This window comes from Microtus oregoni, unplaced genomic scaffold, assembly GCF_018167655.1.
Source record: "Microtus oregoni isolate MIOR12 unplaced genomic scaffold, Mior012 000108F_ref0000382, whole genome shotgun sequence".
Classification (NCBI taxonomy): Eukaryota; Metazoa; Chordata; class Mammalia; order Rodentia; family Cricetidae; genus Microtus; species Microtus oregoni.
In genome coordinates this window covers 1,259,562-1,284,844 of record NW_024544726.1, presented here as the reverse complement: position 1 = coordinate 1,284,844, position 25,283 = coordinate 1,259,562, and the positions used below count along the sequence as shown (strand labels likewise).

The window sequence follows — 25,283 nt, the reverse complement described above, 5'->3', positions numbered from 1 at the left end:
TAAAGAAAATACAGAAAGTACAAGATTGTTAGAGGAACTTTTACAACATCAACATCCTGCTCTCCAAGTCTTTTTTAGTAAAGAGCCAATCCTTCTGTGCACAAAATATGCAGAGAGGGGAGGGGGGGGGAGAACCAAAACCCCCAAACACACCACAGGACAAAAAGTTCTTCTTAAATCAAATTCTATTTGCGAATTCAGCAAAATAATTTCTATAAAATAAAACAGCAAAATATTTAAATAGGGCGGGTTGTATCTTTTTGCAGGGGTATTTGGTTTTAGACAGTTTCTAAAAATTACACACATTCAAGTCACCAATTCTCTTTAAAATACAGTATTAACTGATGAATTAATTCAAATTGTTTATTCTAAAATTGCGATACTTCAATTATATTAATGACTAGTAATTATTTTATTTTTAAATTAGACCCTGCTTTGAACGTTAAAATTTTTGGAATGGAACAGGAGCTAGGACAGTTCTTGCTTTCAAGTAAAATTATGACTGAGCAGAGAATCAGTCAGACATCTTGGTGCAGAGGTACTCAAAAGACTGGGGTTCTGACTTCTGAATCACTGGGGTCCAGCAGAGGACAGTTTGAGAAGAGTCACTTAGTAAGCTCTACCAAAGAAGAAAACAAGCACACCAGATACAGTCTTCTACTAGGCTCCAGCCAGCATCCTGGCATAGCAAATTTTTGCATTTTTGTTTTAAACCTTCCAAAATTCCCACCACTAAATTGATAAATTTGTGTTCTTTATTCCACCCAGAGATCTGCACTGTCAAACACGAGAAGGAACACATGTGCAATTGAGAACTGCCTGCTTACCACAGTGAAGGAAAGCTCCAGGCAATGCAGTCTCCATGTCAGGATAACTGCAGTCATTATGGTAATATTTCCTCATTGGCTACACTAACTTGTGTGAAGCCATGCTAAATGTTACAGCATATCTATAGCTTCAAAGTGATTAACCTAACATCAGAATAAAAAGGCAATGAAAAAGATCTAGAAACATAGTACATCACCAATTTTCCACATCAACCAAATAATTAAAAGGTAACCAGCTTTACATTGCTCATAGTAAAATTGATTCCAGTGGCAAAGAATGAACACGAAAACTATTGGTGTGACATGAATGGGCTGTTTTGTTGCTGTTAATTTTTGTTTTTGTAAAGGAGGTAATCCAACTGCCACAAGGTAGGCAACACTGGCTGCAGAGTGCAGTGGGTATAACAAGAAAATTAATGTAGTTTTTGTAGATCTGTGAGTCTCATCAAGGAAAAGAAAAGTTTCTTAAGAATTAACAGTCAAACATTAATATACTACACCTTTGCCATTTACACATTAGCATCAGGCCATTTATTACAAAACACTATACACTTTCCACTGCAGGCGGGTTATATATTGACAGCATATTTCTGCAGATAAGACAGTGAATAAACTCTCCAATCCATGTTGATTAGGAATAGTTTTTCTAGTTTTAAATATTAGCCAGACACAGAAAAAAGTTGGACTGTAAGGCCTGGGTGCACAGTCTTGATGGAACCAGTTAATATGTGCATTTCACTGATCCTTGGTTTGAGGTGGGGACACTTCTTCACTGCCTTCATAATTTTCTTGTGCTCGTTGGCCAGTTCTCTGAGGGTTATTCATGTGATGTGCTGCTGGGCCTGTATATGGCTGTCCATGCACATGATTATTCTGAAAGGGAAAAAAAATCTGTGCATTACAACTTTTCCATGGCTGGATCAGACTATGTATCAGTTATACAGAGGATGAAAGGTTGGTTCCCAGCACCCATGCTAGGTGGCTTTTAACTGGCATAACTCCAGTTATAAGATCTGATACACCTGAGTCTTTGCAACTGATACTCCCTGGCATATATGCACAATACCATAATTAAACGTGGTAAAATAAATCTAGGAAGAACCCAACCTTTCCAATAGCAAGCACACTTTAAAACCACGAGTTGAAATTGTTGAGAATGTAAACATGTATCTTATTCTTAGGACTTAACCTTTAAATACACCTGCCTGATAATGGAAACTGGTGGAAAAAGAAAAACTTTATGGGCAAATACAAACCTCAGGACCCTAAAGATCAAATGACTTGGTTAAGTCTGAAACAGTATTTGTCCTAAGTGATTTTTAGTGTCAAATACATAAATTTAGGGACCAGAGACAGCTCAAAAATTTAAATTCTATTATTAGTCTATGTGTAGGTATGTGTATTATAATACATATGGGAAGGTCAGAGGAGAGCTTGAGGAATTCTTTTCTTTTTCTACTGTAACAGTCCTAGGTACTGAACTCAAGTGGGACTTGTATGACAAGTGCCTTTACCCACTGACTCTTTTGCAGATAAACCTGATTGTCTATGAAATCCATATATGAAATTGCTTATGCAGACAGATTTTGTTTTTCCAGACAGGGTTTCTCTGTAGCTTTGGAGCCTGTCCTGGAACCCACTCTGTAGACCAGGCTGCCTTGAGCTCACAGAGATCCTCCTGTGTAGGGATAAGTCCCGCCCCTTAGGGGGCGTGTTCGCCTCGGGCTAGTGTTCACAATGAACAATGAGTTTTTCCTGAAGTGACATTTGAAGTTTCCAGGAAGAAGACAGGGCCCCACAACAACAACTCTACCTGGTTGATATGACCTCATGATACTGATAGCGCTACTACAAGACCTGTTTTGGATACCAGCTGCACAAGACAATCCCAACTTGGTTAGCTGAAATGGTGCACATCTTGTACAACATTCTGGCCAGACCTCCACAAAATACTCAGAGACTATTTGCAATTTTAAAAGACATTGATCTTGAAATTTAACCATCATTTTACTTTCACAGGATCCCCCAGAAAGAACATCGCCCCCATGACAGCTGAAGTAATTCTAGAGGACGACGTCCCCTCTCCCAGTAAAGTTTACCCCTGGGTTTAGGGACATCATTTAGGGGTTGGGAGGTTGGGGGAGGAATTTTATAAGCTCAGGGATCATTTTGGAAAAAAAAAAAGAGGGAATGATGGGATAATAGATTTCTAATTGTGAGTTACTGCTTTTAGACAAATATATTGGTATCAATTCTTGTATATTGAAACAAAGTTAAATTATATTGACTATTGTATGCATGCATGTTTCTATCTCTGTTTAAAACATTTTTATGTATTGACATATATAGTATTGATATATATATTGTATATATTTACCATATTGCAATGTACATTTCTACCTCTGATTAAGATACTTATATAATGTTTGTGTATTGATATATATTTGCCATATTGCAATGTATATTTGTACAGTGTTTATATTTGGAGGTCATTATCCTCATTTGTTACACAGTTGTCTATTGTCTTACTCTTTAAGTTAGATAGATATTGAGAATTATATAGATAAATAGTCATCTAAGTTTGTCATTTATAATTAGACTAATCAGGTTCTCTAGATATATAGAGATTATACTCAGTATAGATAATCTTCAAACTCTTCAAAGAGCTGTAGAAAATGGCCTTTAATCTAACTCAGAGTTTCGTGATAGTGAGACACAATTGCTCCTGGCAACACCGCTCTATTCCCGAGAGAATGTTGAGCACCAAAGACACTCCACCTGGAGCCTTTCTATTTGGCAGAACTGGCCTTTGGGCAAAGAAATGCCCATACCGCAACCACTGACACAGATACAGAGCGTGCATCAATGGATAAAACAGGACTGTCATATCCTGCCAAGACAGGGTAAGGTAGTTTTGAAAAGTTCCTTGCCTTTAATAATGGTATGTCAGTTATGTTAGGCCTTAGCCAAAGTTGGTTGACTCAACATTGCAAACGAGACTTTGGGTGATTGCCCAGGTAGTCAGTTGTCTCTGTCAATTGTTGCACATTTTGGATATATCTCGTTTGTTGAGTAGTGTTTATTCCCTTCTCAGATCTTTGACGGAGTTGAAGATTATATAATTGTAGTTACTCTTTACATTATTTGGACTCCTTGAGATAGAATGTTTAGCAAAGCTTTTGTTCTCAATATTGTTTGTTACATTTATTATTTGTTGTTATTGTATGTAGTTGTATTTGGTTTAGTTCTGTCTTATTGAGACAAAAAGGGGAGATGTAGGGATAAGTCCTGCCCCTTAGGGGGCGTGTTCGCCTCGGGCTAACGGCTGGGCTGCCTATAAATTTGGCAAGCATGCTCCCAGCTGTCTCTTCTGCTTTCCTGGTCTCTGTGGGAATGGTGGTTCTGTAAGTCTATTTCTACATTAAAACTATATATATTTTTACAATCTGTCTGCATTCGTTTACGCCGCTACACTCCTGTGCTGGGATTAAAGGTATGTGCCACCACAGCCCAGCTGCATGCAGACAGAATTATTAGTTAATGCTACTGAAATCACAACAAGGTTGAAGAAAAAGTAACTAGGTTAGATTAGCTTTCTTAGGGCTGATCAAAGTAACCTCTGTGCTGGTTCTCTAAATTGTTTTTTAAGGATAGGGACTAGTGGTGTATGTAGCTCTGGCTGCCTTGAAACTGACTATGTTACTTTGCCTGGTGGCACAAGCCTTTAATTTCAGCACTCAGGAGTAGAGGCAGACGATGTCTGAGTTACAGGACAGTCTTGTCTATAGAGCAAATTCCAAGACAAACAGAGCTACACACACAAACCCATCCTTGAAAAACAAAAATAAATTAAAAAAAAAAGGAGAAACTCATCGTGTCAACCAGGCTATCTCTGCCTCTCCCAGTGCTGGAATTAATGTGTGTCACAGCAACTGTTCTTTCATCTTTTTAAATGTCTGAATCTGACAGGGCTGAGGTTTTCTTTATAACTCCATAAGCCAATTTAAGATTTTAGGCTTCATGTTCAATTATTCTAGATTATCAAAATAACTACATGGAACAAACACTAATTATTCCATGTGGTTCCATTTGTACCCTAAAGCATAAGGCTGTCATTCCCCCCCCCAAAGGGTTTTGTTGTAGTTTTAGAGCCTGTCCTGGAACTAGCTCTAGTAGACCAGGCTGGCCTTGAACTCAGAGATCCACCTGCCTCTGGGATTAAAGGCGTGCACCTCCACCGCCTGGTACATAAGGCTGTCTTAAGTGCCAATCTTAATGCATGCTTTTCAGGGTAGCAACACCTGGGAACTTGTCAACAGATCTCAAGCACACCTCCCTCCCCCCGTTTTTGTTTTTTTTCCCCTCTTAAAAGACAATGTGTCTCTGCTTTAACAGTCCTGGCTGCCCTGGAACTCACTAATAGCCACCTGTGTCTGCCTCCTGAGTGTTGGAATTAAAGGTTTGTAAGATAGAGTCTTAATATGTAGCCCTGGCTGGTCACAATCTCAGAGATCTGCCCATCTCTGTCTCAGGATTGCTGGGATTAAAGGTTAAGTCATCTACTCTTGGTGAGTTTTGGCAGTCTACACCATGCTAGGTAGTTGGTGTCCATTGTGTACTACTGTCAACTCAAAACATTTGATTTGGTCACATCTACGTTTTAGGAATGTTACCATTAGGATATTATTCTCTACTTTTGTAATTTTTAAAAAATATTAATGCCGGGCGGTGGTGGCGCACGCCTTTAATCCCAGCACTCGGGAGGCAGAGGCAGGCGGATCTCTGTGAGTTCGAGACCAGCCTGGTCTACAAGAGCTAGTTCCAGGACAGGCTCCAAAACAACAGAGAAACCCTGTCTCGAAAAACCAAAAAAAAAAAATTTAATTTATTATGTATATAGTATTCTGTCTGCTTGTATGCCTACGGGCCAGAAGAGGGCACCATACATCATTACAGATGGTTGTGAGCTACCATGTGGTTGCTGGGAATTGAACTCTGGACCTTTGGAAGAGCAGGCAGTGCTCTTAACCACTGAGGCATCTCTCCAGCCCCCTACTTTTGTGATTTTACAGGTATAATCACCTGTAGAAATATGTCAAATTCCCCATAATTTCTACTGTCAATGAAATCCCAGGCTAATTAAGGAACATTATTTAACTGCCATCTCTGTGTTTTCAGAATCCACTTATAGACTTAGCCTAACAAGTGTTATCATAATCCTTCACACTAAGCAATGATTATTATGCTGAGAAGAATCATGCAGTTTTACTCACTCTATACTAGTATTTGGTAAGGGAACGACATCACTGGGGCAAGTTAAATTAGCACCATGACCACATTACAACCATTCTTCTGATCATGTACCCAGAGTTAGTTCAGATAATCTATGAGTTTAGTCATGGAAAAGCCATCCTTTACAACTAAGCATGAAATTGGTTTTAGAGCAGTGGCTCTCAATCTGTGGATTGCAACCCCTGGGGGTGGTCTGAATGACCCTCTCACAGGGGTCACATATCAGATATTTACATTACAATTCATAATAGTAGCAAAATTATAGTTATAAAGTAGCAACAACAATAATTTTATGGTAGTCGGTCACCACAACACAAGGAACTGGATTAAAGGGTTGCAGCATTAGAAAGGTTGAGAACCACTGTAGAGGTTATTAACCCCACTATCTGACTCCTGCTTACCTGCTGATATTGAGATCCAGGGGAATGGGGGTATAATGGGGCATCTTCTGGTGGAGGTGATTCATGCTCATCTGGGGCATCTTGGTCATCTGGTTCCTAATTTTAAAGAAAAATTATGCAAGCAACATCAAACTCACTTCCAACTCTGTTGACGTAGTAACAACTTTTAAAAACTGTTTATAACTTCTGCAATCTAAGGTTCAGGGACCCTCCACAGTCACTGAGGGGGTGGAGTACTATAAAGAGTCAGAGGAACGGGATGTCTGTTGTGAGGCTTCATCTCCTATAAATGCCAGGGAAGCCACACACATGGCTGTCTAAACAAGGACATCCATAGATGTTAACATGGAAGGAGGAAAGTTCATGAGATTTTAAGCCTAGAGAGAGAACTATATATAGGTAAACAAGGAATGCTGAAAGCAGGAAAATTATATCCCCTAGGGAACAATCCCCTAATTATGTATCTAATACCAAATGGTCATTCCTAATGTAATAAACATGCAAGTAACTTTATACACAACTGAACACGTTATTTATACATTAAGAATATACATATATACAACATTTAAAGATAAAGAAGCCATGAATCAAAGACAGAGCAAGGGGATGTGTAGGAATTAACTAAAAGGGGGAAAATAATGTGGCTATATTTTAACTTGAAAAAAAAATTGATCTCCACATGTGCTATGGTTCATATTCACACACATACAGAGTAAATGAATGATGTTAAAGGCGGAAGGGAATGGAGCTAGAGAGATGATTCAAGTCTTGTCTTTTTTTTTTTTTGGTGGTGTTTTTTGAGACAGGGTTTCTCTGCAGCTTTAGAGGCCATCCTGGAACTAGCTCTTGTAGACCAGGCTGGTCTTGAACTCACAGAGATCTGCCTATCTCTGCCTCCCAAGTGATGGGATTAAAGGCGTGCGCCACCACTGCCCAGCCAGTTCAAGTATTTTTTTTTTAATTTTTTTGGTTTTTTGAGACATGGTTTCTCTGTTTAACAGTCCTGGCTGCCTAGGAACTTTGTAGACCAGGCTGACCTCAAACTCACAGAGATCCAACTGTCTCTGCCTCCCAAGTGCTGAGATTAAAGGCACGCATTACCACTGCCCGGCCAAAGTTCAAGTTAATATGCAAATGGCAGTTCACAATAATTTGTTGAACTGCAATTTCAGGGAATCCAATATCCTTTTTTTCTGGCCTCCATGGACACCAAGAAGGCACATGGTGCAGACATATATACAGACAAAACACTCATACACATAAAGATTTAAAAAACAATTAAAATTTGTAATTTGGATTCTCTTAGAAGAATGAGGTTATAGCACTGTAATTTTCCAGAGGGAGGCATCCTGATTAACTTATCACTAAATATTAAAGCAAGTACAACTTTAGCAAAACCTTTAAGAAACAACACTTTCATTAATACACAACCAGTGGCCTAATGAAGAATTACTTTGCTTTCTTCCATTTCTATCTCTTGTTGACTGGTGGCTTTCTTTACCTCCTCTGGACAGAGTTCACAAGCTTTTGCAAGTGTCATTCTAGCACTATGTGATCTTTCCAAAAAATAGCCATTTGATGTTTCATTGCTTTGTACTGGGGGAGACCAATTGTTGTAAGTATACTGAGGATTGCCAGTGTATGGTCTTCTTTCGAGTTCATCTCCAAGCCATTCTACTGCCCAGGTCCATTTCCTTTTAAGATCTCCATTGCCCTTTAAAAGTAAAACCACATATACACTTAAGACGATTTGGAATATCTCAAAGAAAATTTAAAATGATGACCACCCTCACAATCTCAGGATTGTTCTCCCCCCTTGAAATAAAGACTTGCTATGTAGCTCAGGCGGTTGTTGAACCTGTTGTCCTCCTGCCTTAGCCTTGAATATTGATTTTATAGATGTATACCCACCAGTCCTGGATTAAAACAAGATCTTAACGTCATTTTTGCTTATTGTTTGTGGTACTGGGGATTTAACTCCAAGGCTTTGTATATTCTGGGTAAGTAGTATACCACAGAGCTATATATAGCCTTAGCCTTTAAAATAGGATCTTTAACTCTGATTCAAACTTTTATGAAATTACAAGAAAATACCCTCACCTGCAGGATTTGGTAAGCAACAGGACAACTGCTAAAGAGAGCTACCATACATTTTATACACTGGTATGCTCTTTTTTGATAGTGATTCTTAGAACGCTGGATTGTGTCAAACAGCCCATCTCGGTCATCTGGAATTCCTTTAAGGGCATTATGAATTCTGAAAAACAATCAGAAGATAAAAACTTCTAAAATCTAAGAGAAGCTAACATTTATTGAGTGCTATTACATGTCACCCAGTAAATGCCTGTGAGTTCAGTTGTTTCATACTGGACAGCAAATATTATTAAATCTTGGAGAAGATGACAAAATAAACAGCTTGCCTAGGGTCATACAATTGCCAACCAATCTGACTCAAGTCTGTGCATTTAACTTTACTTGTTCAAATTGCCCTTCTTATGAAGTTTAAATACATTACCAGAAGCAAAGTCAAAACACTCAAGAATAACACGAACTTAAAAAAGTTAAGAAACAAGTTCACAAACTCCGTAGTTGAGAATAATCTGATTTTTGTCTTTTGTTTTTTGAGAAAGGGTCTCATTATGTAACAAAGAATGGCTTTGACCTCTCTGTCACAGTCTCTCAACTACTGAGATTATATGCTTGTAACACCATGCCCAGTGCCTGTTTTTTTTTTTGTGTTAGACATTACCTGCCAATAAACAAAATGACATACCTGTAAGACTAAGTAATCATTTAGCCATAAAAAGGAAATAAAATACCAATATATGCTATAATGGTAAATGAACCTTACAAACATTACACTGAAGGAAAATAACTGCTAAAGGAAAAAAATGCTAAATGTTGTACTTACATTTTGGCAAAATGATAGGAAAAGGCAAACTCACAGAAGAAAGGAGATTTAAATGGTTGTCAGGATGGGAAAGGAACAAGAATGTATAAATGGCTACAGGCTTCTTGCTGTTTGATCTAAGATACTACATATAAATCCTACTTCTCAATATTTTTTTTGAGGGGGAGCGGTGCTGAGGGTGAGGGCCTGTGCAACCCATGTTAGATAAGCTCTCTGTCACTAAACCACCCCCAATCCTTACCTTCATTTTTACAAACTTATATAAAAGTGCTAAAATATTATTTTCCACTAATATCAATAGTTTTCCAGATACCATCTTTAAACATTATTAGCTTGATGTTGCTTCCTCATGTCTAACAAAGCAGGACACATGGGAAGACATTATGACAAAACTTCCTTCTTCCTGGTTTTTGTCAAAACAGGGTTTTTCTGTGCAGCCTTGGCTGTCCTTTGTAGACCAGGCTGGCTTCGAACTTACAGCGATTCACCTTTCTCTATGAGATGATTTTCAAGCTTGAGTTAAAATGACTACTTTCTTTCTCACAGTTAATCCAACGTGGTTTCATAATATATGCTAAAAAGAGAATTTGATATGTTTAACTAGAAAGCTACAAATTCTTTTCTATTTTTTGAGAAAGGATCTTGCTATGTAGTCTCCGCTGGCTCAGAACTCAAAGGGATCTGCCTGCCTCTGCATTGGAAAGCTGGAATTAAAAGTTCATATATGCCATTACTCCCTAAAAGCTATAATCTCTTACACTGTTTTAAGAAGGAAAATACTAGAAGCTAAACTACATTAAAGTTTATCCCAGGAGTGAAGTATCAATGGTGACAGCTATGAACATTTTGCCTCCAAGAAAACAGAAACTTTGCTTACTGCTATTTTTTTTTTTTTTGGTTTTTTTTTCGAGACAGGGTTTCTCAGTGGCTTTGGAGCCTGTCCTGGAACTAGCTCTGTAGACCAGGCTGCTCTCGAACTCACAGAGATCCGCCTGCCTCTGCCTCCCGAGTGCTGGGCTTAAAGGCGTGCGCCACCACCGCCCGGCTTGCTTACTGCTATTTTTATAACAGTAATTGGAAACATATAATGCTAAAAAGATAATTTCATAGTTTGAATCTGTAAATTCTGGCATTTGTAATCTTCCACTAAGACTAAACATTGACATAAAAAAAAAGGTTTAAATTATTTTATGTGTAGATGTAGGAGTGCTTTTCCTGCATTGTATATATATGTGCCTGGTGCCTTTAGCAGTCAGAAGAGAGTTGTCAGTTACATACAGAGGGTTTTGAAACACTATGTGGGTGACCAAATATAAGTCACCTCAAAAACATGAAACATGGCCAAGCCATTCTACAACCCCAAGAATGGGTAATCTTAAAAATCAGTAAAGTGCTTTGTTAGCTATCTGTGATCATGAATAAAGTAGCAAATAATTTGAGTTGCCCAGAACCAGCACTTTCCTAGCAGAGGTTGAATAAAGTGACTCCGCCTTGTTTCCCCTTCTAACTCTGAACAAGTATTTGCTTTTGCTGTTTTAAATGGTATACCAGCATAGCACTGAAGTGCAGTCTAGTGTTCCTAAGCTGTGATGCATCTTACAGAAAATGTGTACTAAAGAAGCTCACATTGGGTGTGAGGTGTAAGCTATTGGCCGTAAATTCAACGTTAATGAGTTAGCAGTAATCTATTAAGATAACCAATATATTTCTGTGTGTGCCTGCCAGTGGATAGCTGGAGAGAACTGGTTTTATTTTCTTTCTGGTGTTTTGAGACAGGGTTTCTCTGTAGTTTTGGAGCCTGTCCTGGAACTAGCTGTTGTAGACCAGGATGGCCTCAAACTCAGAGATCTGCCTGTCTACCTCCTGAGTGCTGGGATCAAGGGCATGCACCACCACCGCCCAGCAAGAACTGGTTTTCTTTTAATCACATAGGACTAAACACAGGTCATCAGGCAGAAGCCAAGTACCCTCACCTACTGAGTTATTTTATTGCTCCACCTATGAACTCTCTCTTTCTCTTTTTTGTTAAAGACAAGGCCTCCCTACAGCCCTGGCTAGTTTGGAACTCAAAAATCTGCTTGCCTCAGCCTCCCAAGTGCCAGGATTAAAGATCTGTATTCTCTGTGCCCTCCTCACCTAAGGACTACCTTTGTGTCATGAGATTAGTTCTAAAACTAATGTAATCTAAAACTAAAATAATTCTTAGGCTTAAATGAATTCACATGTATACAAAAGTCTATTGATGGTTTTCTTTAAGTAAAAAACAATTCAGTTGAATTATGTTTAAAGTATTTTTACCTGTGAGTCTGCCAGGAATCCTCAATCAGTAAGATTTGTAAAAGCAGATCCAAATAGGGTCGGAGTTCATAAGTATAGGAATATGCAATCTAGAAATAGGTAAGACACAGTAAATAATGGATACATGGGTAACAAAATCAAGTCATAGATATTTAGCAATGGTTATAGTTTCTTAACCTGCCAAAGAAGTTCACTGAGGACGGTAGATGAGAACTGAGGATTCTCCCAGCAGCAAAAGCGAAGCAATTTGACGGTCTCATCAGAGTTACTGCAGTCTTCAATAATTTTCTTCACATAACTTGTTCTCACAAATAAAATATCTACCACATTTTGCTGAATTGGCATTATAGGTTGTGATAAATTAGGATCACCAAAAGGATTTGGAAGAGAAGGATTACCTACAATACAGATTTGTCACCAATGAACAACCAATAAGCTTCTCCACAATAACAATGTAGACATCTAAGAAAATAGCCTGTTTTAGAAAAATGAGCAGCAAAAGTCAAGTTTCCTAAGCATAATGAAGAAACGTAGACTATGCTACAATGATTAGGTATACTAACATGAAAAGTTTTAGAAATTTAACGCAGTAGAAAGCAGAAAAAGATTCATATTAATGTGAAAAAAAGTACAGAACTTGTAAATACTATAAAATGTCATAAGCACGGACCTTCCTTCACATCCTTACTTTGTATTTATCTTCGGTATTATATTTAATTTAGTTCTAGATCTGACCCAGAGTATTCAAAACTATTGCCAAGGATATATTACCATTGATAGAAGACTGCATTCTCGAGGAGACATTGCAACAGCGGATTAGCTGTGACACTACTGAGTATAATTTGCCTAATTCAGCATACTGATATTTAATCGGAGGACCAGGACCTTCATCTAAGGACACAAGCATAAAGGTAGCAGGCACACTCAGTTTCAGCAGCTGTGTCTTCTCCGCCACTCCTGCAGTCAAAAGAGAGACAGGGAAACAGGCAAGAGAAAATGGGGAAGAAAAACATTAGGACAGAAATAACTTTGTAGCAGGGCGGTGGTGGCGCATGCCTTTAATCTCAGCACTCGGAAGGCAGTGCAGGCGGATCTCTGTGAGTTCGAGGCCAGCCTGGTCTACAAGAGCTAGTTCCAGAACAGGCACCAAAAGCTACGGAGAAACCCTGTCTCAAAAATCAAAAAAAAAAAAAAAAAAAAAAAGAGGAAAGAACTTTGTGAACAAAATCAGCAGTTATTAGCCAGCTTGCTCTGTAGCTTCCATGTCTCAACCTTTTCAGGCTGGAATTACAGGCAAACCATCATATTCCACTCAGCATATACTTGAGTTGTAAGAATTTGAACTCCTGTACAAGCACTTTAACTGCTGAGCCACCTTTCTAACCCTGGTCTATCACCTTTTTTTTTTCTTTTTTGGAAATAGGGCTTCCCTATATAGTCCTAACTCTTCTAGAAGTTACTCTATGCAGACCAGGTTGGCCTCAAATTCAGAGATCTACTTGCATCTGGTATTATGCCTAACCCTTGCCTATCACTTTATAATCAGAAACACATTGTTCTTACTTGAATTCAGACTTATTTAACTATGGTAAGAAATTTACCACTTTAGAAGTTTCTATACAAACAGTGATTATGCTGGGTGGTGGTGGTACATGCCTTTAATCCCAGCACTTGGAAGGCAGAAACTGAACTGTGAGTTCAAGGCCAGCCTGATCTCCAATCTCTCTCTCACACACACACACACAGACACACACACACACACAGGGTTTCTGTTCGCTGTACTGGAATTTGCCTCTGTCGACCTCAGAGATCCGCCTGCCTCTGTCTCCTGGGATTAAAAATGCGTGCCACCACTGACCAGCTGGCAATTTTTATAATTTTAAATATTACAGGACATATATCTTCTGTCCAAGTTAATTAAAATAAACACCAAAATAACACAAAAATTATTTGTGCTTTTTTTTTGGGGGGGGGGACACATCTCATTGTCATTCTGGTTGGTCTAGAACTCACCACTCACTATTAGGGAGACTGACCTCAAACTCACAGATCAGTCTGCCTCCCTAGTGCTAAAAATTAAAGGTGTGTCCCCACCCTTCAGTGTTGGAATGTGCGTATTTGTGGTAGACAAGTTTTCTCCCCCATCCAATCTTTTGCAACAAATAATGGTAGAAGACAATAGAGCACAATATTTAGGTACACTTCTAGTAGTAACTGAACAGGAATGAACAGATATTAGAAAGAGCAAGTTACTTCGAGGAGAGCTATCAAACGAGGCAGCCCTGTTCCAAGGAATTCAACACCCTCATACAGACAGATATGCATGTAAAACACCAATGTATATAAAATAATAAAGCAAACAGATGCAGTATCATTGATTAAGGAGGCAAAACTTTAATAGAGTCTCAGTTGTGTTTACCAGAGGTATTAAAAAAAAAGCACACAGGGGAAAAGGTTTGATACAAAGAACAAAGAAATCCTTATTTCATCATTTGACCTTCTGAATGACTTATCATTTAACATAATACTTTAACAGAGATTATGAAAATTTCACTTCTTACCTAAATTGGCATACATTACAAACAAGTTGAAATACTGCTGTAAATGACGACCATGTTCTGAAACTTCCCTCCTTAAGAGATTTAGTACTGCTCTTAATAAGTGGTCACTTAAGCTTAAGTTGTCATAAGCCTGTAAAGGAGAAAACACAAGCTAATAAGGCGTGTGCTGCCACCAACTGGCGATAATTGTATTCTTATAAAAAGGGGACATGTATGCATATGTTGAACACAAAAATACTTTTTTGGAAAAACTGATTACATGAATTCTATCTGTCCTGCCTATCACCACTAGACTGATCCAAGGCCATGTGTATGCTAATGCTAGAGAAGAACTTTGCCACTGAGCTATATTCCAAGATCTCTTCTTACTAATAGATAATGGTCTAAACTAAATTGGACCAAGCTGGCTTTTGAATTTGCAATCCTCTATCTTTAGCTTCCAAAGGGATTGAGATTATAGGCCTGTGCCACAAACTATTAAAAGGATTTGATTCTTGGTAAAGGGAATGAAAATCTCAAGTAGGTTTCCTATTTTTTTTTCTTTTTCATTTTATTAATTTTGTTTTGAGATAGGGTCTAAATATGTAGAACCTAGGTTGGCTTTCAATTCTCAATCCCCCTGCCTCAGCTTCCAAAGATTTATAGGCACGTGCCACCACACTCAGCTTTTGAGTTAAAGATTTTTCACTTTGCTGCAATTAAAAAAAGTTCATTAAAAAAATCCACCAAAATGAAGTAGATAGGAAAATCTCACATGGAAGCACTATTTTGTAAGCTAATTAAAAAATAGGGCTGGTGAGATGACTCAATGGGTAAAGGAGCTTACCACCCAAACAGAGGACTAGAAGTTTGATTCCTAGTACCTACATGGTAGAAGGAGAGAACTGACTCCCACACGTTATCCTTTGGCCTCTACACTTGTGCTGTGGCACATGCACAACATCCCATACATAATAAATGTTTAAAAAGCATACGCATACATACACATAAAAACTTATAACTTTACAAAAAATCCCTTCTGTGCTAGGGATAGAAACTAGAGCACCAGAGTATATTTTAGGAATGCTCTCTACCACCAAATCATATCCCAGGCTACCCATATTTTTTTAAAGGGCAAATAATCATTGCTGCTTTTTATCTAGTAATTTTAATGGAATTCAGGATCAGGCTTTGTTACTTTGGTAAACATAAAAAAAAAGCATTCAAGTTTCTCGCTTTAACTTCAGGAAAACACATTTGGGGGTGGGTAATACACAAATAATTACAAACAAAGGGACAATTACCTGACTAGAAGGTCCAGGAGATGCAAAAGGTGAAGGACAAGGCCCATCTTGCAAGGAAAAATGTGCAATGAAGACTATAAGTTTAGAAAATGCGCCTCTCACTTCTGCACTAGGGCATTCCAAAAGGTATTCAGAAAAACGATTTGAAACATTAAAAAGGACATTGTGAGCAAACCAAAATCGCACATTCTTGCTGTGACGAAGGAGAATACACAATGCATCATACCTAAAACAAAACAAACCACAACTATAAATTCAATTCACTTTTCCTACAAGTAAAGGGATGGATCGCTAGGAAACAAAAGACAGCAAACATTTTTTTTTACTGAAGGCAGCAGCAATAATGATCACTTCTAGTATTAACATTAAAATGACTGATATGGAGCTGGGCATACATGATGATACATGCCTTTAATCTCAGTTGGATCTGAGTTCTAGGCTAGTTTGGTCTACAGGAGTTCTAGGTTAGCTAGATTTACAGAGAAATCTTGTGGGCGTTGGGGGTAGAGACATGACTACTATATGACTTGGCCTAATCTCATGGAATTACAAAATAGGTGAAAGCTTGCATTGGTTACTAAAAAACCATTAATAGCCAGGTGGCAATGGTTCCTGGCCTACGGAGTTTCAGGACAGGACAGTGAGAGCTACACATAGAAACCTTGTCTCAAAAACCAACAAAACAAAAAAACCCCCAAACCAAAGAACATTATTAAATGATGACAAAATCCCTTCTTTCCTTATTGAACTATCTTCTGGATAAGTAAAAAAAATATATTGATTTAGTGTGTATAACTTAAAGGACTATTTGCAAGAATAGGTTCTCCCCTTCCACTATGTGGGTTATGGGGATCAAACTCAGTTTTGTCAGGTTTGGTGGTTAAGAGCTTTTACCCACTGAAACATCACTGGCCCTTAATAAGGAACAATTGCTAAGTAGATATAGCTGGTCAGTAGTGGCACATGCCTTTAGTTCCAGAACTCAGGAGGAAGAGGCAGATGGATAGCTGAGTTTGAGGCCAGCCTGGTCTACAAAGCAAGTTCCAGGATAGACAGGGTTACTAGAGAAACTCTATCTGGGGAAAACAAAAAACAAACAAACAAAAAAAACCCAAAAACCCCCAGAACAAACCAAAACAAACAAACAAAAAAACCCCAAAAACCAATGATGGTATCTATTATTTTTTTTAACAATTTTTTTTTACGCTTAAGTTTATGTCAAGTATTTTAGTGTGATTTCTCTCATTATTGATTACATTCTTTTAAAAAAATCTGTCTTTTAGATTTGAAACAATGATCTTAGGGTTCTGAAAAAAATAAAACGAAACACTACTAAAGAACTCCACCAAATTTTAAACAGGAATAAAAATCCAAAACCAGGTACCAATCACTGGCAGAGCCACGAACTATTTTCTTTGTGTGAAATCCTGTTGTAAAGAGGAACCTAGCAGCAAGCTGAATACTAATCATAGTGATTTCTTCTGCTTCAGGAGACAGGTGATCTTGCCCTAAAAAACAAACACATACACACATATTTTTAAAAACAATCAAACTTCTGTTCAAGCCCCATTTTCAAACAAACTTGTACTCTGTGTTCTCAATTTATTAAAATAAATAGAACTCTTCTCAGATTACTTATAAAATTCTTATACCTGAATTTAGCACAAACAAAAAAAGCCAGCCATGCTGTATCACTTTAATCCCAGTACTTAGGAGGTAGAGGCAGGCAGATTTCTGTGACTACAAGGCCATCCTGGTCAACAAAGTGAATTCTAGAACAGCCAGGATTGTTACACAGAGAAACCCCATCTCAAAAAAAAAAAAAAACCAGAACCAAATCCAAAAAAACAAATACCTTCCCTCAACCCAAAATCAACCAAACAAAAAAAACCCCAAGGCAGTGTTCCAACTACCATACACAAGGCCCTGGGTTCAAATCCCAGAATCACATTCAAACACATGGATCTCTGACAGGCTCCAAAGCTACAGAGAAACCCTGTCTTGGGGAGGGGTGGTAGGTAGGGGGTAGGTGAAGCAAAGCTTATTCCTATCAATAAATAAGAATTACTGTATGCTGTAAGAAGCTACCTTGACACTTACCTGGAGGAGGGTTTAAGTAAACACCATTACATGTAAGTAGTTTTTTCATAAACTGAAAGTATTCCAAACTGTACTGCATTCGGTTGTGCATGAACTGTACATTCTGCTTCCGTACACTTCTCTCAATGGCCGATGGCATAACAATCTGATGGGGCCTTGTGGCGATAGCAATCTCTGATATGTATCTTAGCAGTTCATCATCATGGTCTATTGTGTCCATTCGTTCATAAAAAAGTATATAAGCATTCCACCACCTTTTCTGGCGCCTGTATGATATGCGCTTCATCATGTGATCAAACACTTCTCCCATATACTCGCCACCAAAACATTGGTTTTTCATTTCTTCGTCGTCATCCATTTTACACTCTGTTACATCTCCATCATCAAATTTATACCAGCGATTCTTTTCTCCATCTCCTCCATTCCTCTGAATGATGTAAGAATAGTAATGTCCTCCACTTGCTTGACCACTGTGCACAAGCACACCCACAAGTCTGTACTTTGTGCTTCCTGCTTTCTCTTCAGACTGCTCATTCTGTTGTATCAATTGACTTTCTGGGTTTACATTATCCCCTTCCAGCTTAGCAACACCTGCAACTGTGTAAGGTTCCATGTCTAACTCTCGAGGAAATTCAAAGTAATCGTTGAACTTGATTGCACATTCTCTTTCCCAGTCATAATCGAATCGTTTTAGTTGGATAGCAAGAACAGGAGGTAATTTTTTAATTAGCAAACGCTTTACAGTATCAACCTAAAATAGAGAAAAGAGATACAATCCACTATAAAAAACCAAAATCCAAACCACCACCACCACTCCCAAATCAGAAAGTGAACCTAGGGTGTCACACATGCTATGCAAGTGCTTGTCCTTTAGCTATACCTCCAATTCTTTTTTGTCCAGATTTATTTTGAACTTGCTTTGTAGCCCAGACAGGTCTTGAATGTGTTATCCTCTTGCTTTAGCCTCCTGAAGTAGTTGAGGTTACAGCATTAAGACCAGACCAGGCAAACCTTTTCTCTTGGATTCATTTTTTTTTTAAAGATAGGGCTTTATAGGGTCTATATGTTTTCCCTTCTGTAGTTGCGAATCACTACATCTAGTTCTTTAAGCAAATTATGTGTAAGTATAACACATGTGTGCCTAGTTGCTGAAGAGACCAGACAAGGGCAATAGATTCCCTGAAACTGGAACGACACACAACTGTGAACTTCCATGTGGATGTTAGAAACTGAATTCAGGTCCTATATAAGAGAGTAAACATTCTTCTTCACTGCTGAGCTATCTCTCCAGCCTCTTAAGCAAACTCTTAACAATAACAACAACAAAAATACAACGACTATATCAAGTTTTCATAAGTTATTTGGATTGCAATCAAAGTATTTGAGAAGCTGATGTAAATGTAACTGGTTAATATGAAAACGGCCTATACCAGTGATTACAAATTGCAAAAATCAGTCAATGACACATTACTTACTGCCTGGTTTCTATACTGTCCTTGCCTACAGCCATTTGTTTGTTATTTATAGTTATCAACAAAGGTTATCTGCTGTAAATAAACTAAAGAAATAGTTTACTTTTTCTTCATTGCTCATAATCCCAATGTAGACTTAAATACTTTTCTAAGTGGTGTGGTAGGCCACACAACACAGTTAACTTAGACTTGAAATACTTTGGAAGTCAAAAAAGAAAAATAATTTACTATTTATACATTTAAATATCCTTCTCCCTTGAAGAGTTGCATTCCCATAGAAAGATCTAATTAGAAAGCAAAGAACAATTTTACTCTATTTAAAAAACTAATAGTTTCAGCAAAATAATCCTAAACATAAGAGGAAAAATGTTTTCCTCCATCAGCTCATAAGCAATTACAATTTTAAATTTCCTAGCCTTTTCTGGCACTACTTTTAAACTTCCTTCCCCCAACACACACACACACATCCTGCTTTTTATTATCACAACAAAGGAAGATTTTTTTTTAAAAAAGTGACTGACAGGTCTACCTCTAAACGCCAAGTCCCCCCACCCCTCGCTTCTTTTTATAAAGAACCTACCAAGTCCAATTTGTGCTGATCATATTCTTCACTGGAATGCAGTCCACTTATCAGGGACTGATATGTCTTTCCCTTACCAGGAGCTATCAACTATCAATAGCTCCCAGAATTATCATAATTAACAGACAATACATACCTTTTTATTGCATTTTTCACAATGATAAGCATTTGCCCCTTCTAATAAATCTCCTTTGACATACTGTTCCAGAGAATCAAGAAGATTTTGGTGGTTTCTAATGTCTACATTCAGAGTCGTAAAAGATTCTTCACATTCGTACCTAAAGACATTATTTAAGAATTATCAGAAAAGGATTTACTATTTAGTTCTCTAAATATTTTGTAATTTATATATTTAATGAAAAACAAAACTCCTGAGTCAGAATTCTACTAATACCAATAGATTTCTTGGTTATTTAGACTGTGCTGGTCACAAAATTAGATTGATAATATACTCTTCATAACAAAAGTGATAGAGAACTATCACCGCCCACACTTGAGTGAAATGGATTCTGAAAGGTTAACTGAGTCAAAAGAAATAGGTGAAATGAAAATTAAGAGAGTAACTGAGTGGTGGTGCCGCCCACCTTTAATCTAACACTTTCTGAATTTGAGGCCAGCCTGGTTCACAGAGGGAATTCCAGGATAGCCAAGGCTACACAGAGAAACCCTGTCTTGAAAATCAACATCAATAAAAAGGGCTAGCTGTGCTTATAGGTTAAGATCTTTTAGTCTACCGTGCTTTCAGTAATTTTAGGTTTACAGTAATTAGTTATGGGTCCCATTGTCTCTGTATCAAGTGTTCAATTCTACCATTTTAGCAAAAGTAGACAGACAACATATTATTGAGTGAGCAAGTTCCAATAAAACTTTATAGAACAGGTAACCAGCTCGCTAAGGCCCATGCTCTATAGTTTTCGGACTATATTCTAAACAAACGAAGTCCTGTAATAGAAGACTTGGACTCTACTTGATTATACTGGATTTAACAAAAACAAAACTAGTTTAGCTGTTGGTCAAGCATTATGTATCTGATATAGATTATGATAAAGATTATGCTCTCAAAATTTTCTCTTGGCAGCCCAGTGGTGGTGGCAGCACCCGCCTTTAATCCCAGCACTTGGGAGGCAGAAGCAAAGTTCAAGGCCATCCTGGTCTACAGAGCAAATTCCAAAACAGCCAGGGCTTCAGAGAAAAACCCAGTCTTGAAAAACTAAAAAAAATCTCTTGGTAAAAAATTCCAATACAAGATTGATGGAAACAGCTAATCAAAATGTTGGCTGTTTTATCAATAATTAAGAGGTTAAATTATTTATATAATTTGCCTCTGAATGATAAAAAGGTTTTTCTAAAGAACCAAAAGTTGCCCAGGCTAGTGGACAATATATGTCGAAAGAACACATATAACCTCTCATTTAAATTATGAACCCACAGAAGTCTATTTAAATAGTACTTTTCAATCATTTACTGATTAAAAAACAAAATGTTTCCTTCAATGACAAAATCAGCCCAAGACTACATAAAGTAAGAGTTTGGTTTATGTAAAAATACCACCTTTAAAAAATTATAAAAAAAAATTTATAAAAAAAAAAATAAAAATAAAAAAATTATACTCTGGATTGGTTCTCTACTTTCACAATAGGGGACTTGAGGATCGAATTTAGGCCATCAAGCTTGGAGACACACATCTTTTGCTTGATGACTTTAAAATTATCATCTTAGAGATTGCAAATCACCAACTTATTTTAAAAGAATTCTAATAAAAAACAAATTTAAAAATGTATTAGAGTGTGTATGCCACTTCATACAAATGTCAGGACAACTTTGTGAAGTTGGTTCTCTCCTTCAGTATTTTGACAAATTTGAGTACTTTTTGTTTCTAAAATTCATCAAGTTTATTTTTTATTACTTTATAAATAATATCAATCAAAATTCCTACTTCCTCCCCTCCTCACGCTTCCCTCCTACCTGCCCACACACCTTCCCCTCTCCCCCATTCCAGTCCTAAGAGAGGGCAGAGTGTACCCAGCCCTGTGGGAAGTCCAAGCTCCCCACCCCCCTACATCCAGGCTTAGGAAGGTATACATCCAAATAGATAGGATCCCAAAAAGCCAGTACATGCAGTACAGACAAATCCCAGTGCCATTATCATTGGCCCCTCAGTCTGCCCCAATTGTCAGCGACATTCAGAGGGTCCAGTTTGATCCCATGCTCGTTCAGTCCCAGTCCAACATGTGTAAGTTTCTATGTCTGCCATTTGTTGTGTTGTGTGCCCAAAGAGACCAGAAAAGGGTTTTGGATCCCCTGGAATTAGAGTTATGGTTATGAACTGGCTGATGTGGATCCTGGGAACTTGGGTTCTTTAGATACAGGAAAAGCTTGTTAATTGCTGAGTCATCTCTCCAGGCCTGAGTTTGTTAATAAAAGAAAAAAATATCTATGTGCATGGGTGTTTTGCCTGCATGTATGAATGTGTATACTGTGTATGCCTGGCGCTTGAAGAAGCCAGAAGGAGTCAGATCCCCTATAAATGGAGTTACAGACAGTTGTACATCACCACGTGGGTGCTGGGTATTGAACCTGGGTCCTCTGCAAGTATAGCCAGTTTTTAAACAATGAGCTGGCTCTCCAGCACCCCCAGTTTTAAAATTAGTACACATAGTAACAGGTTTCCTTACAGCACCAAAATAAAACCTTGATGTGATTTGATAGTGAGAAATGCCATGTTTATAAATTCCTATTTTTTATTAAGTTTTATTTATTTAAGTATTATGTATCTGTACCCTATGCATGCCTACACGTATTGTGTGCAAAATGGTAATAGGTGGAACTGTTTTACTGTTTTAGAAAGAAAATAACACCTCTAGCCAGTCAGATTCTAGGTGTATTTATATTACCATTTAAATTCTCTAAGATAAAAAGGAGAACTGAAAAGTAACATTTCTAGTCATATGCAAATTGTCATCTTTGTTCCTTAGGAATATATGAAAGAATTAAAAGCATGAAATAGTAAAATATTAAGCACAAGACAATAGCACAAGTAATCAAGTTATTTAGCAAAACCAAAAACCACCCCAAAGAACTAAGATATTCGTAATACTTATTCAATTGTGGGAGTTGAATAAAATAATGACATATTTTATTTTTATAGTAACACTAATAAGAATTTTATTCTACTTAGCATATGATAGTATATGAAACTCTATTAGCTATGACACTCTATCACCACTTACCTATGTGGGCAGCCTTGGCAAATCTTCTGATCAGCAAAAGAACCTCCCAAGACTTTACTTAACATAGCTGGATGCCCTAAGGCTTTTAAAGCTTCATCTAAACTATCCACCAATGAATTAAAGAACTCTAAAGCATCATGTTGTTCACGAAGATTAACAGGTTCACCCCAAAGTCTGTGAAATGAATGCAATATAACATGTAACATTCACAACAATACGAACATTTTCTAGGGTTGTAGGTAAGGCAATTTTAACGACAGCATACTGAAACAACTACATGAAGAAGTAGGAAACATCACAAAAGTCCAGCACTTTACGTTGAAAGTGGTACTCCAGTGGCAAAGAACTGCCACAGAACTACTGGTATAGTTGAAAGAGAGCATGGCTTTAAGAAGGGTGGTAGCTTCAGATAATGTTATATACACATGCATTTTGAAACCAGTTGTAGATGCTATCAAAATGAGGTGGTGGATCCAACAGTGATGATTTCACTAAATTTTTGGATTACAGAGTTGTGTGTCTACCTTCATTAAACTGATTATTTTCAAGTGAAAAAGACTTTTACAGTTAATCTATTTTCAGTGATCTGAGGACTTGTTAGACAAACTAATCTTAAAAACCAACTCACACATACATACATACATATGTATACATACATATGAAATTAATATAACCTTTTTGCCCTCTTTCAAGTTAAATCTGAATCTAATCACATGGAAACAATTATACAAACCTAACTGTGAGGTTCACTAGTACAGAGTAGAAAACAGCAAAGGCTTAGTGAGAGAGAAAATACCCAGCATTGTAGCATACGCCTACAATCTCAGTATTGAGGAGGCCATGGCAAGAAGATCCTAATTTCAAGGCCAGGCTGGGCTATACACCAGTCTCAAATGATAACAAAAATCAAAACTCCAAAATGAAAGTCATAAAAACAAAACAAAAAACAGAGAGAGAAAACTGTAATCAATAGATAAATTGCAGCATAAAAAGGTGAGAAAGTGTTTAATTCTTAGAATAACAGGATCAGAAATTTTAGATTTATAAAAGATTTATAAAGGCAAAAGAATAAAGTAGAGGAAAAAAACGAATGAATAGTCAGTCTGTAAAGTTAGAAGATGGGTGTTCTGGTGAAAAAAGTGTAACTGGTGGTACATACAAACTTCCAGTATTGACTGAGTAGGGACTTAATTAGGGAAATATAAGAAACTGCAATTGTTCTTGTTGCTGAGTGTCAAAAAAAATAAAAAAATCCTTAAGGGGAAGGGGAAAAAAATATAAGGGGAAACCTCACTCTGCCAGAAGCAGGGGAGGACAGACAACCCTCTAGGTTTCTTTCTTCTTTTTTTTAATTATTCTTTGTTTATTTATTTACTATGTATACAATATTCTGTGTATACACAGAAGAGGGCACCAGACCTCATTGCAGACGGTTGTGAGCCACCATGTAGTTGCTGGGAATTGAACTCAGGACCTTTGGAAGAGCAAGCAATGCTCTTAACCTGTGAGCCATCTCTCCAGCCCCTCCCTCTAGGTTTCTTCTGTCAGCTGCCTGAAGGTCCCCTGGAGGAGCTATACTTTCCTTTGTTGGGGGATGGGAGTTAGGGCCCTTGGGTAAGCTAGGCAAGTGTGCAACCAGACTAATTAACTGCAACCCCAACACCTTGAAGCAGCACTATTTAAAAAACAAACCATATCTTGCTATCAATCAAGAGTGCATTGTTTCTTTTTCTCCTTTTGTTTTCTTTGGAACTCAATTTCTTTGTGTAGCCCTGACCTGGAACTCAATCTGTAGAATAGGCTGAACTCAAACTGAAGAGATCTACTAGCCTCTGCTCCTGAGTGCTAGGATTAAAGGTGTGCGTCACTGCCGCCACTGCCACCAACCACCACCTGGAGAGTTCAGTGTTTCTTTACCTGAGTTTTGTAGGTATTGACTGAAAAACATGAACTAAAGCTTAAGAAAAAACCAACCAAACAAACAAAAAATAAACCCAAACCAATCGCAAGAAGTCAATTCCCAAGAGCAGTAGTACATTTACGCTGTCTTTACTGTAAAACCACAGGAAGCATAATATGGGTAGCATAACAGTCAGTGAGGCAGTGTCTCACCATCTGTAATAAATTACAAGATCGTTCACACCAAAGGATTGTTACTAAAGGACCAAGTCTGGTCCTGTCTGTTCTTATTCCTTCTGTTCATGGATTTTGCTCCTATACACAATCCAGCAATGGTGGGTCTCTATCACCCCTTCCTTCTTCAAATGTCTTGGACTTTTAATCTTGGACTTTAAATCTTTAAAATTACACTTAAAAAAAAACCAACCC

The 25,283-nt window shown here is 37.7% G+C and overlaps 1 protein-coding gene across 1 annotated transcript in view; it reads right to left on the bottom strand.

The window, feature by feature from the left end:
- Positions 1–1,329: 1,329 nt before the first annotated feature.
- The window catches only part of LOC121443491 (probable ubiquitin carboxyl-terminal hydrolase FAF-X), an 84,374-nt gene continuing 60,420 nt past the window's right edge, over positions 1,330–25,283 (bottom strand). Inside the window, exons 32-44 of the mRNA XM_041645234.1 lie at positions 22,956–23,129; positions 19,862–20,003; positions 17,674–18,424; positions 16,958–17,081; positions 15,574–15,799; positions 14,291–14,420; positions 12,501–12,686; positions 11,907–12,127; positions 11,730–11,818; positions 8,621–8,777; positions 8,022–8,234; positions 6,521–6,616; positions 1,330–1,700 (exon numbers count right to left, since the gene is read on the bottom strand). Of these exons, the coding sequence (XP_041501168.1) occupies positions 1,563–1,700; positions 6,521–6,616; positions 8,022–8,234; positions 8,621–8,777; positions 11,730–11,818; positions 11,907–12,127; positions 12,501–12,686; positions 14,291–14,420; positions 15,574–15,799; positions 16,958–17,081; positions 17,674–18,424; positions 19,862–20,003; positions 22,956–23,129 (2,647 nt within the window). The 3' untranslated portion in view covers positions 1,330–1,562. The remainder of the gene's footprint in view (positions 1,701–6,520; positions 6,617–8,021; positions 8,235–8,620; positions 8,778–11,729; positions 11,819–11,906; positions 12,128–12,500; positions 12,687–14,290; positions 14,421–15,573; positions 15,800–16,957; positions 17,082–17,673; positions 18,425–19,861; positions 20,004–22,955; positions 23,130–25,283) is intronic.